The 14,334-nt window shown below is 40.4% G+C and overlaps 1 protein-coding gene across 6 annotated transcripts in view; it reads right to left on the minus strand.

Annotated features, from left to right (window-relative positions):
• Positions 1–14,334, minus strand: part of LOC132403024 (1-phosphatidylinositol 4,5-bisphosphate phosphodiesterase beta-4) — a 542,946-nt gene that overhangs the window by 218,913 nt on the left and 309,699 nt on the right. For all 6 annotated transcript variants that reach the window (XM_059986236.1, XM_059986232.1, XM_059986233.1 and 3 more), the window contains one exon: positions 8,552–8,649. In XM_059986236.1, the coding sequence (XP_059842219.1) occupies positions 8,552–8,635 (84 nt within the window). In that variant the 5' untranslated portion in view covers positions 8,636–8,649. The remainder of the gene's footprint in view (positions 1–8,551; positions 8,650–14,334) is intronic.

Consider the following 14,334-nt stretch of genomic DNA (forward strand, 5'->3'; position numbering starts at 1 on the left):
TCCAAGCTTCTCTTAAATGTTGAAATTGAACCCACATTCAGCCTACTTGAATGCTCCTCAGTGTCCCAGTTGCTGTTGGGGGCCTGTAGGATATTCCCAGTCATGTGACTGCCCCCTTCCTATTTCTGATTTCCACCCACAATGACTTAGTAGACAATTACTCTATGATATTCTCTCTTTCTGCAGCCATGATGCACTCGTCTTCCATGCCTGTGCACTGCAGCACGAAAGTCAAGAATTTGCTGGAGCTCAGCTACAAACTGGTGGTGTGAGGTCCAAGAGACGGTGCAAGTGAGTGTCTTGGGCAATTTTATTGTGAATGCAAGACCCTGTTGGACATTGGTAATGTATAAAACTGCATGTCCAGCTCACTAGTTCATTGGCGAGACTGACAGCAGGGAAGCTGCACTGCTTGGCTGTTGCGCAGTCAGGTCCTCGCGCTGTGTGGTCGCCTGCTGCAGTTGCCAGGGGGAGGAGTGGCTGAAGGTGGTGTGGCATATAGCAGGGGCCTCTGTGGGAGCACTCAGGGGCTGGAACCTCCCATCAGTGTTCGCTGGGTAGAAGACAAGCGGGACTGCATTCATCTGCGGCTGCACCATGATGAGTTGTTCTTGCAGAAACAGGTCTCCAGGACAAAATCCATGCACCATCAATCTATAGGCCATGACATTCAGTGACTTGGACGATGTTATTTTTTTGTGCGACTGTTATATTTTTTTCTGCTATAATAACTATATCTGCTATATGTACTATGTGCTATGTGTGACTGTTGGTTCTGTGTTTTGTACCGTGGCCCCAGAGGAATGCTGGTTCATTTGGCTGTGTATGGTTGGATGACAATTAAACTTGAACTTTCTATTAAACTTTCTACTTGATTTCAGGACAGTTGCAAACCTGTGGGCTAAATATACTAAGCCTCTCTGTGCAGACAGCTATATATTGCGCTCTGGTGGGTAATGATATGATGAATACTTCATGACGAATAGCTTTCTGTGTAGGCAGTTTTATAAAGTACTTTTAGAGAAAATGATGGTTGAAAAACTTGTTGCATTGAATAAAAACCATTCAGAATGATCAGAAGGGAAGATCTGGAGATGACTGCTGTGGATCAGTTGCCCTGCCCTCTAATGAGAGAGATACTGAGCCAAGTTCCACTCAATAAACTTAGCAATGAAAATCTAGACTGACAGACTGCATTGAGGGAATGTTGTATTAATGGTCCTGCCAGAGATTAAAGATGAAGAAATTAAATTACGTTGTCATTTACTCCACTGTGAGTAAGAAAGATGAGTTCAGAATATTTGAAGTGAAGTGAAGTGAAGTGGTGTTGTTCTTAGAATTTGGGCCTTTATTTGTCCCTCACTGAACACCACCAAAACAAACTGATCATTATCATATCTTTATTAGTAACACCGTATAGCATGCAAATCTTCCTGTAATTGGCTCCTTATATTACAAAAATGTCTGCATATTAAAAGCACATTCTGATTGAAAAATGCTTCAGGAGATGCTGAAGTTGAAAAGGGCATTATATAAAAGTTCATCATTATTATGGATTATTCAGTCTTCAGACAAAATTTATAATGAATGAACCATAGTTACCTCCTCTTAAGATCCCCATCATCAAATACTATTCTTTGTAACTCAATTCACTCCACACGATATCAAGAAATGACTGAGATTTCTAGACGCAGCAAAGCATTCACACTGGTTCTAATACTGGAAATGTATGCACCTGATGATCTAGTGCACCCCTACTTAACTTATTCGGATACAACACTAGCATAACGTATGTCAGAGCAGAAGTATCTCACAGCTATGTGTCCACTTTCATCAGCTAATTATTCCTATCAGACTACTAACAATCATCAGCATAATCATGAACTACTTATAAACAACGCTATTAATTAATGACCAAAAGCCCACTTACTGCTTCTGTGTTGGCATTTTAACAGGTCAATTTGGTATTGGTCCCAACAAAATGAAAAGAGCTGAACTCCAAAGGCAAGTTATAAGACAGCCTTCAACAGAGCATGGCATAAAGAAAACCCAGAAAAACTGAAGTCAATAGGAAACAACAGTAAACCTCTCCAACGGACGGAGTTATACCTCACAAGTGGAAGATGGTTGTGGTAACAGGAGGTTAATCATCTCAAGACAAAGTTCATCACTCAAGAGAGGGGTCTGGAGATTGGGGTAGAGGTGTGTCACAGGAAAGGGACACTTAGTTGGCAGATTGTGGATAAAGGCCAGTCACACACTGTTCTTTGTTGAATTAAGGCCGAAGAAGTGTTTCATTTATCCTCATCACAGTTTCAAGCAGCTTTTCCTTCTAAGACCTTTGCTCACTTTCCCTTTAACGCCCATGGGAATGTCTATGCCTACATCCATGTTTGGAGATAATGGACTCATACAGAAGCATCAAAATTGCACTGCTACACCTGCCACACTACTTACTGCTAATTTTGGCAACTTGACACAACTGCAGAAAGTACCAGACAATCATTCAATTATAGCAATAGGCAAGGTTCAACCGACAACTAAGTAGCTAACGTTTTCTTTAAAAAGTCATGAGGTTCCTCCTGTGTGGTCAGCTGTGTGACATGGTTTGAAGACTGGAGCTCCCTAATGGTCTTACTGGCATCAAATTAACATTGTAAGTTCAGATAGATGTTAGCTATGCATCTGCTCATCTCTTTAACAGAATAATATCAGTTGTCACTAATGCTACAAATTTGCACCCATGGATCAGACACAATTTTGGAAACAAAGTGTCACTGAAGGTGCTCAAAAAAACATTCTATAGATCTACTTTTGTACTCCATAAATTGACAAAAGTGCATTTTAATAATAAACTACCATAGAATTATTTGTTATTATGTAGCATTAATATAAGAATAAATATAATTCACCATGAGTGCTTTTGGCATAGATAGAACTTTGTTCTCTGAGTGGCTTATTGGGAATTCAACCACACACGAGGTTCTGTGTCAAAAGCACTTGATAAAAATTTACCCAATAATAAATCAGTCTCATTGATTTTTTTTTTGTCTATTGCCAAATTGAGTTTTTCAACTACATTTACACCATTCTGATATTTTGCTTGCTTTTAGAATGAGCTTTGGGACTAAATAGTATGGATTAATTTTTTTCCTAGTTTTCCACAACTCATGGTGGTTTTGCTATATTTAGCCACTCTTAATATAGAAGGCCTAATTCCCCAATCAAACAATGCTAAATTGCTATCTCTTCCTAAAATTGAACACAGCAGTACGCATCCTGAGGAAGCCCTTATGCTGTCTAGAGTCATTCTGTGAAATTTGAGCTGTGGGCGAACCAATTATTTTTGTTCTATCAGAGCGCAGAAGGTTAAGATAGAGGGCTGGTGTCGCAAGGTTCATTCTGTGCAATTCCCTTTTTATGTTTTAGGACACAAGATTACATGGATCACGCCTAACCATTTAATCTACCTGTTAAGTACATGCTCTTAATAAGTTATAAGTTATTGCTCAGACTACATCAAAGAACTGCAGCTGGAGTTGGACGGTCACCAGGAAAGGGGGAGTCGGCAGTTAGTGTAGGATTCCCCTGTGGCCTACCCTCCTCAACAACAGGCATACCTACTTACTCATTAACTTTTTGGATACTGTTGAGGGGGAATGTTCTTTCAGAGACTAGCAACAGTAGTTGGATTTCTGACTCTGTAACTGGCTCAGAGTAGAGCCAGTTCGGGCAACAGTGACAGACTCAATAGTGAAGGGAACAGGCAGGGGATTCTATAGCTGCAGAGATTCTATGAGCAGATGGTGTGTTGCTTCCGGGTGCCAAGATCAAGGATATATCTGCGAGGTGATTCTCAACTGGGAAGGCAAACAGCCAGAGGCCTTTATACATGTTGGTACAAATGACATAGATAGAATAAGGGATGAGGTTCTGCAAATGAGTTGGATAGGAAATTAAGAAGCAGGACTTTGAAGGTAGTATCTCCAGATTATTCCCAGAGACATGAGCTAGCAAAATAGAAAGATAGGTCTGATGAATTTGTGGCTGAGGAGCTGGTGCAAGGGCAGGAATTCAGGTTCTTGGAGCATTGGGATCTCTTTTGGGGTAGGGGTTGCTTGTATTTGAATCAAATAAATACCAGTGTCCTTGTGGGGAAATTAGCTACAGCAACACAGGTAAATTCACACTAGATTGATAAGGGTTAAGACTCTGAGCCAAAGCAAGTCATGGGATAAAGCACTAGCCAGGGAGAGCAAGTCTAGAAATCGTTATAGCTAGGGACACAGTAGCTGCAGGGAAAAGAGTACTACTGTTATTACTACTGTTACTACTGTTACACTACTGTTATTTCAATGCATGAGGTTTGATGGGTAAGGCAGATAAACTCAGAGTGCGGATTAGCTGAGGAATGGGATGTTATAGCAATAACAGAAAGATGGCTGAGGAGGGCAGGACCGGTAGCTCAGTACTTCAGAATACAGACGTTTACAGGTAACTCAGCGGTACAGCCAAGCGAGAAGGGGTTGCTGACTTTTTGAAAAGGGAGGACATAACAACAGTACTTAAAGATGACATTCTTGGGGAATTTCCAATGAAGCCATATGGGTAGAACTTTGAAAAAGAGGAGGTTCACTCTAGTGGGGCTATATTACAGACATTCCCCTCCCCCCCACCCCCACAAGTAGTTGGCAGGAATTGAGAAGCAGAACTATACAGAAATTGCTCATAATCGTAAGAATAACAGGGCTGTATTAGTGGGAACACACAAATCTACAGCACATTGCAGGCTCTTCCACCCATATTGTTGTGCCGACCATGTAACCCACTCTAGAAACTGCCTAGAATTTCCCTAGTGCATAGCCCTCTATTTTTCTAAGCTCCATGTATCTATCTAAGAGACTCTTAAAAGACCCTATTGTATCTGCTTCCACCACCACCACCAGCAGTGCGTTCCAAACACCCACCACTCTCTGTCTGAAAAACTTAACCCTGACATCCCCTTGTATCAACTTCTAAGCCCCTTAAAACTATGGCCTCTCATGTTCACCACTTCAGCCCTGGGAAAAAGCCTCTGGTTATCCACACGATCCATGCCCCTCATCATCTTATACACCTCTATCAGGTCACCTCTCATCCTCCGTCGCTCCAAGGAGAAAAGGCCAAGTTCACTCAACAAGAGATTTTAATTTCTTTGGTATTGACTGGATTACCCAGAGTTAATGGTCCTGAATCTACATACAGAGGACACTACACTGGGTAATGGAATCAATATTGGATCTCCTCTTAGGGAACAAGGCAGGTAACTTAAATTGCAGTCAGGGAGCACTTTGGCTTTAGGGACTATAATTCTATTAGTATTGAGACTGTGATGGAAAAAGATAGGACAGCCCCACAGGTCAGCAAACTAAACTAGAGTAGGGCTTATTATGGGGGAATGAGACAGGCTCTAGCAGAGGTTGAATGGGTGATCCAGTTTGAAGGGAAAGGAACAAATCACAAGTGGGAAGCTGTTCAAGAGGATGGTAGCAAAAATCCAGGAGCAGCATGTTCCTGTTAGGGTGAAGAGTAAGCCTGGTTAAGTTTAGAAAACATTGGCTGCCAAGAGATACTGAGGCTCCGGTAAAAAAAAGCATAAATTTGGTTTAGAAGGTCAGGACTAAAAGAATCTCTTGATGACTCTAAAAGGATTAAGAATACTCCAGAGGGAAAAAAGGAAGGAAAAGCAAAGGTATGAGATGGATCCAGCAGCTAAAATTAAGAAAACTCTGAAGAGGTTCTATCACTATATTATGAGTAAGAGGGTAACTGGGGAGAGATTTGGTCCCCTTAGCGATCAGCGGGGCTGCCTATGTCTCGACCCACAGGAGATGGATGGGAAATGGTTGAGGCAGGCACAAAAGTTTTATTTAAGAAGCACTAGAAAGGTATATGCAAGGGCAGAGCTTAGATGGATATGGGTCAAACACACTAAATCGGGATGAGATGAGTGGGTACACCTTGGTTGCCCATGAAGCAATTAGGCCAAAAGCCATGTACCAACACTATACTATTCCTCATCTTCTTCTTAAGCCTATCACTCCTACTGGGACAGAGGTCACTGACAGCCGATAGCCAGAGTCGTCCATCCTGGGGCAATAGAAGGTTGATCAGCCCTGTGGTTTCCGCTTTCACCACGTGACTTCATATGGTGAAGATCCTTTCTCTCCCAGGGATAAGGGTTTTGGAGCTTCTGCTGCCATTTCTGTAGCTCTGGGTTTGTACGGGATGGGGTTGCTAGCCCCATGCCCAACCCTCCTCCTCTCGCAGTCAAGCTTGGGACCTTCCATGGCTGAGTTTTATATTACTCTGACTTTGATATTTAAAACCATAGAGCCAATTCTTTTGGTTTTCTCAAACTTTTATAAAGTCAACTGAAGTTTCAATAGTGGCCTCAAATTTAGGATACTTGTCTAGCAAATGACTCTTGTTTTGCATCAGACACGAGGTTTTTGTTCATGTGCAAACCCAATTCAAGATGAGGGATTTTGATGAAGGGGATCAGCCTAAAATGCTGACAGTCTATTACCTTCCATGATCCTGACTTCCTCCGGCACTTTGTGTGTTGCAAACAAGGACTGTTCCATCTCAAAATTTACATTTACTGCTAACCAAACTGGCATTAATCCAGGATTCTTTATTCCTACATCTTTGGTCTCTGACCTGTCCCTGCTAAACTGGATTGGTAATATTCTCAAACTCTGTGCTATTGAACTTAATCTGTATGTCCTTTAGCTTCCAGAAAGGTCCAGTTCGATGACAATTAGCTTGGGGATTTCAAGGTTTCTAAGAAGTTTAGGAATGTTTATCTGCCTTTGAATTTTACAACACTTTAAAGGCACTCAAAAGTTTTTGATGGAAGAAATTTGATATTAAGAGATTATTCCTTTTTTTCAATGAGTTGAAAATTTATATTTAATTTTAAGAGTAATTTTTCAATATTATGATTTATTAAATTGAATCAGGAGAATACAACACAAATGGAAGCAGAAGTAGACCAGCTGGCCCTCATGCCTGCTGTATTATTCAAAACATTATGGCTAATTTTTTCTTGACCAATGTGATTTGCTTGTACTAAACCCCAGAACTTTTGATTCTCTAACTAAAAATCTAATGGTTTTGATTTTGAATATATTCAACACTAGCCTCCGAGGCTTTGATGCTCTTCTGAAGATGAGAGTAAGTAAAAAGAAATCATAGAAAGCTATTCAACCCAGTGCAATAAAACAATTAGCTACCATTGAATGAGAATACTCCAAGTACGAAAGTGGAAGATCCAAATTAGCTGTGGAAAACTTACTGATCATCTTTCAGATTACCTCCTCACTTGTGTGATGGCTTTGTCTTTTTTGCTGCTTGCTAGGTTTTGTCCGTCCATTAGTTTACAGATTATTGATTCTCTCTCCTTGGTGCTGAATGGATAAATTCATGGGCTCAGCTATTCTCAGGCAGGCTACAGAGATCATTGCTTTTCTTAGGGAGTGGGAGTGGATATGAGCTTGAGCTGAATGCACTAAGCAACAAGGTTTTTAGTTTTTAAATCACTCCTTAAAACACAGGTTACAAAGGAGGATTCCCAACAAAGCTGAAGAATTAGCTGGAAGATAAACTGCCAGGAGAATGAACGGAAATGAGCAGGTGCTGAGATGGTAAGAGCCCAGGGAATCTGGAGAGGACTTAGTGCTCCATTGTAACACTGGTCACAAGGTCCAACCAGTTCTGACCCAAAATGTTTCCATTTACTTCCTGGCAGCCTCTGTTATTCATGTTTAAATGGAACTACCATCTTTGCATTTCAATGGGTGGACCTCCTTGAATGTGGATCACTTGTGTTAATGAAGGAAAGGCTACATATCCTTTTCAGGTTGTGACTGGCCAAGCAGTGTTAGGAAAAGGCCGTAGAAATTAACACAGCTTTAAGGATCTTAATAATGATTTTCTAATTTATTACAAAATGGTATTATTTTGGCACAACACTTCTGCTGAATATTGATTCACATTCTTTCAAGGCATGCTCTGCAAGTTCAATGAATTTCATACAAATTAGTTGGTTTCTGAACTGACTCTAAAAATTAAATCCCCTGAGCAAATGGTCTCATTTATTATTTCTTTTCCTTCAAGTTAAAAGGCATTTTCTCCACTTGCTGGATGTAATAAAATCATAGGGTGTTTATGAAGAGCATATTGCAATGTTGCTGCTCCAAGCACCAGAAACAGTCATCTTTTCACTCTGTTTGTCAGGCACATAAAACTGATGCATTGCTGTACCCAGAATAGGTAAACAGAGTACCAGAGCATGAAAATAGTGCCTATATGGCTGATTTCATTATGCTGCTATTAGAATATGTACTGAACAAAGCCTGCAATTCATGTGATTTCACAAGGGAAGACCATCAGAGAGAAAAAAAACAGTTCCGCCATTTGTGATGGCTCTACTTGGCCTGAGTTTAAAATGGAATCCTGTTATGTTAATCACGTTGAAAAAGTCACTTATTTTTAACATGTCACTTACCTCTTCGTATCTGTCAAAAACAGCACCTTCTTGCAAAAATGCTGGAACAGGCTTCTGCCACATAAACTCATATGCTTTTGCCATGGTTGTTCAGACACCTGAAACAAAAGCAAATGAGTGATTAGTCCTGGGAAAAAATTTAGCAACATTATGCAGATTCTATAGCATGGTGATTGGATTCAGAGTAAATTCATTATCAACATACACATATGTTACCATATACTAACTTCAGATTCATTTTCTTGCAGGCATTTACAAAAAAAAGACAATGAAACACAATAGAATTTACTAGCAGCCTAAGAGACTGGACAATCAATCTGGAGACACAAATTTAAACATCACGCTGTCAGCTTGGAATCTTAAATTCAGTAAATTGAATACCATTTAAAAAATGCTATTGCTGACAACTGTGACCATGATAGAGATCTATCTGACTCCCCAGGAATATGCCGACCAAATAACATGATTCCAGACACACAACGATGTGAACTGAACCTTTGAATATGTCTTCACAGTCATACTGTCCCAGCATAGCAAGGCTAGGTATTAAAACAATAAGACATAGGAGGAAAAGTAGGCCATTTGGCCCCTCGAGAATGCTCTGCATTCCGATCATGGCTGATTTATTTTCCCCCTCAACCCCTTTCTCCTGCCTTCTTCCCATAACCTCTGAGGTCTATCAATCTCCACTTTAAAAACACACAATGCCTTATCCTCCCCAGTTGGCTGTGGCACTGAATTCCACAGGTTCACCACCTTGGCTGAAATTCCTCCTTGCCTCTGTTCCAAAGGGACATCCTTTTATTCGAGGCTGGGCCCTCTAGACTCCCCCACTATTGGAAACATCCTCTCGATGTCCTCTCTGTCTAGGCCTTTCAGAATTCAGTAAGTTTTAATGAGATCTTTCCACCCCCCCAACCCCTCCCCCATTTTTCTAAACTCTAGCAAGTACAGTCCCAGAGCCGTCAGAAATTCCTCATACATTAAACTTTCATTCCTGGGACCACTGTCATAAAGCTCCTCTTTACCCACTCCAATGCAGGGGCCCAAAACTGTTCAAGTCCTCCAAATGTGGTCCCATCAATGCCTCAACAAGTCTTCGGATTACATCCTTGCTTCCATATTCTAGTCCTCTTGAAACCAATGCTATCATTCTTTTTGTCTTTGCCTTCCTTAATACTGACTCAACCTGCAAATTAACCTTTCAGCAATCCTGCACTTGGATTCCCAAGTCCCTTTGACCCTCTAATTTCAGAATCTTCTCCCTATTTAGAAAATAGTCTATGCATTTATTCCTTGTACCAAATTGCATGACCATACACTTCCTTACAGGGTATTCCATCTGCCACTTATTTGCTCTCTCTCCTAATCTGTTCAAGCCCTTCTACAGACTCTCTGCTTCTTCAACACTACCTTCCCTTCCACCTACCTTTGAATCATCCGCAAACTTGGCCACAAAGCCATCAAGTCCATCATCCAGATCAGTAACATATAACGTGAAAAGCAGTGGACTCAACACTGACCCCTGCCAAACACCACTAGTCATCGGCAGCCAATTAGAGAAAGCCCTCTGTGATTTTACCAGTATTAGCCTTCTGCCACTCAGAAATCTTCTGTCCATGCTAGTATCTTTGCTGTAATACCATGAGCTCTTAACTTGTTTATCAGCCTTATGTGTGGCACACCTTGTCAAAGGCCTTCTACAAATTCAAGGCAACAATGGTGCCATGGTTGTGCAGCAGTTAGCACGACGCTATTACAGTTTGGGGGTCAGAATTTGGAATACAATTCTGGTGTCCCCTGTAGGGAGTTTCTGTGCATTTTCCGCATGGAATGTATGTGTTTTTTTCAGGTTTTCCAGCTTCCACACACAGTCCAAAGATGTATCGATAGGTTACTTGGTTATTGCAAATTATCCCATGATTGGGTTAAGGTTAAATCGGGGTTGTCAGGGTTTGCTTGGCAGTGCATCATCATGAGCTCTGGCCTCCCTAGCATCAACGAAGTCTTCAGGATGCGATGTCTCAAAAAGGCACCATCCACCATTAAGGACCCATCACCCGGAACCTGTCCTCTTTTCATTGCTACCATCAAAAAGGTGGTGCAGGAGCCTGAAGACACACAAAACCAGGTACTTCACGACATATGTCAGTGATATTAAACCTGATTCTAATTTCCTCTTTAAGGAAACCATACATTGGTTTCAGCCCATTTTATCTTGTGCCTTCAAGTAGCCCACATCCTTAAAAATGAACTCTTAATATCCTGCCAACTACTTAAGTCAGGATAACTGGCCTATAATGTCCAGCCTTTTGCCTCCCTCCCTTCCTAAAGAGCAGAGGGACATTTGCAATTTTCAGTCCTCCAGAAACATTCCAGAATTTCATGATTCTCTAAAGTTCATTACTAATGACTCCACTAGATCTTCAGCTATCTCTTTCAGAACCCTGACATACAGTCCATCTGGTCCAGGAGACATACCTATCTTCTGCTGGTCTTGTCAGAACTGACATCAAGCGATTGAATAAAAATATTCATTTTTATCCCTTGTTTGACAAATCAAATTGTTCAATACAGTCTACAATGAGAAATTTCATAACTTTTGGCACAAGTACAACCAAATAATTCCGAATGTCATTTACAGATGTAATAACACCCTTTCTGGATCCCTTGTATCCTAATTCTTAATAGTTTGCACACCTGAATGCTCCCAAAAATTAACGGTTACCAAAGCTGGAAAACTCATTAATAACAGGGAAAGGATGGGTAGAATTCTAAGTTTGGTGCTTACAGCCCCAGGAATGCATTGATCCTGTGGTTGACAAGCGCAGGTTCAAATCCCACATTTGCTTTTAGGTAATCATTTTTTCTCTAAAAGGAAAATTAATTAAATCCTTTCTCTACTACTAATAGATTATCTGCTGCTACTGGGAGAAAGGAAAATAGAAAGAAGAATAATTCACTCCCCAGTGGCAGAGAGAGAGCAAATTTCAATAAAATCAAGAGCAGGTTCCATTCCGTTCTAATGAAGAAAAGTACAACGTGCAAGTTCACTGGCGACTCAAAAATAGAAAATCCACCAAATTATTATTCAAGACCCCAAGATCCACTTGAGATTCACTTTTTGCTGCTAGGTATTTGTCCTTTTTCTCCTTTTGATAAGTATGAATGAAATAATGTTGTGGAAATTTTCATTAAGTTTACAAACTGTACTATGCACTTCCCAGACTTGTCTTCAAGGCCATTTAAGAGAAAGAATTAAGCACTCTCATCATTCAGAATATGCCTTCTTCTCATTACTACCCTCAAAGAGAAGTGATAGGAGCTCATATTGGAACAGCTTCTTCCCCACCATCAGATTCCCGAACAGTTCATGAACACTACCTCATTATTCCTCCTTTGCACTATTTATTTATTTTTTGTAATTTATCGTAACTTGTTTTGCACTGTACTGCTGCAGCAAAACAATAAATTTCATTGCATATGTCAGTCGTATTAAACTTCATTCCAAGCTTCAATCGATTTACAAATTGACATGCATCTAACATACTACATTATCTCACCAACTCGTAAACTTGTCAAGATAACCATAATCACTACTGCTTAACTATAATTATGATAACTATAATTACAACCGCTCTGGCTCTAAAACATAATGTCATTTACGTACATTGATATTCCTTTAGAAAATCTCCGCATTTTAAAAATCTAAATATGCAAATAATTTCCATTTTTTGCATCCTTGACTTCTTGACCAACAGACTGCAATCAGTAAGGATAGGCAGCATCACCTCAGATTCCTATTTATTTGCAATACATCAAAACATACAGTGAAATGTATTATTTGCGTTACAACCAGCACAACGCAAGGATGTGCTGGGGGCAGCCCACAATTATTGCCACACATTCCAATGCCAGCACAGCATGCCCACAATGCTTGGCAGAACAATACAGAACACACAAGTAACAGAGCAACTACAGCAAAATAACGAACAAGAGAAATAAGTTGTTCATGATGAAACAAGACTTCATCATGAGTCCTAATGAAAGGTCTCGGCCTGAAGCATCAACTGTTTACTCTTTTCCATAGATGCTTACTGGCCTGCTAAGTTCTTTCAGAATTTTGTGTGTGTTGGTTGAATACCAAAATATCCCTGTTCCCTCCACCTACCCACCTACCCACACATGCAGGCCTTCAACCCCAGGGCAGCATATGAGTAATACAAAGAATACTCTTGGATGCTAGTTTGGCTGATTATAAGGTAAGGCTGAGAGAGTTTGTCAGTCTAACTGTGTAGATTATTGGCTGCAGTTTAAATTATTGCAACAAAAACAGATAACGGATCAGGCAGCAGCTGTGGGAAGAAAAGTAGCTAATGCTTCAGGTCCAAAGAATCTGTAACAACAGGAAAAGAGAGTTAGTTTTAAGTTGCAGAGACGACTGGGAGATGGCTAGAGAGAAAAGGGGGAATAACTGTGATAGGGTGAGACAAGTCAAAGGTTCGAAGGTAGCAGTTAGATGGTGATTTTGTTTCTTTATTTGAATTCTGTGCTGTTGGTCATAAAACAGCTGGTCAAGAAAAATACTGAGTGAATTTCAGAGATGGATGACCTAAAGCAGAAACGTAAAGTTCTGATACAGATGGAGAAGTTAAGTTACCTGAAATCTGAGAATTCACTCTCTCATCCAAAAGGAAGAGGAGTCTATTTTCCTCAAGTTTGTACTGGGCCTCATTGTAAACCATGGGAAGCTACAGACAAACAGGTCTGAGTGGGATTGGGATGAAGAATTAAAGTAGCAGGCTACAGAAAAAACAGGGTCACTCTTGAGGATTGAAGGCAGATCCTCTGCAAAGCAATCATCTGTCCCGATTCTGGTTTCTCCAAGGTAGAGGACATCACACTATCTACACCAAATACAGAAGTGAAGTGAATTACTGCTTCGGTCCTTGGAGGGAAGAGAAGAGGCAACATAATACTGCACCTGCAGTTACATTTCTGTCTCAGATAGCTAGCGACTGCAGGCTTAAAAAAAAATAGTTTAAGCTATTGCAAACCAAAACTGCACGAGCGAAAGACCTACAAGTTCAGAAGAGGTTCAATCACTTAACTGGTTCTGACTTGGATGACCTGACTGGAGTAGCTCTAGGGACATAACAATTAGCCTTGGCGCCACTAGATTGAGAAGAAGAATACTGGCTGCATTCCCATCTATGATCATTATCCAGTAACCCAGGCTGGAAATGTGCAAGCTGAGCGAGGTCATGATGAGCCTTTAGAATGATAACCCTTCAGCCATAGAGCTGATCAGCATTTACCAAGACTCACAGTTGAACAGTCCACTCTTGGGAATCAGATTTGAGTATTATATTCCACCAATGAACTCAATTCCCCCAGATAAGGGGAAAAATTAAGAGATTACAAATAAAAGATTGCTTACAATTTATTGATAATTCTTCCAAAGCTCACCCCTCCCTAATTAACCATGTACCTCACTGAGGTCTCTATGTTCAGTTAACTTCTCAAATTTGCACTTTCCCAAGTTAGAAATTGGATGCAGGAAGTCAATATTTTGTGGAAATTTCAGACAAATGAATTAATCCTGCAAAGCGAAATAAATTCAAGTAATGATGAATTGTAAACTGCAAACAATTCTTATGCTGATTTCCAAGCTATACCAACATGTTACCAGAAAGCATTTTAATTGTTACTTTACCAATGATATCATGTGCTCTACAAGCACATTTGATTCAGGGTACCTGCTCAGTCACTTTTGCTTCTAT

The sequence above is a fragment of the Hypanus sabinus genome, chromosome 12 (genome assembly GCF_030144855.1).
Source record: "Hypanus sabinus isolate sHypSab1 chromosome 12, sHypSab1.hap1, whole genome shotgun sequence".
Classification (NCBI taxonomy): domain Eukaryota; kingdom Metazoa; phylum Chordata; class Chondrichthyes; order Myliobatiformes; family Dasyatidae; genus Hypanus; species Hypanus sabinus.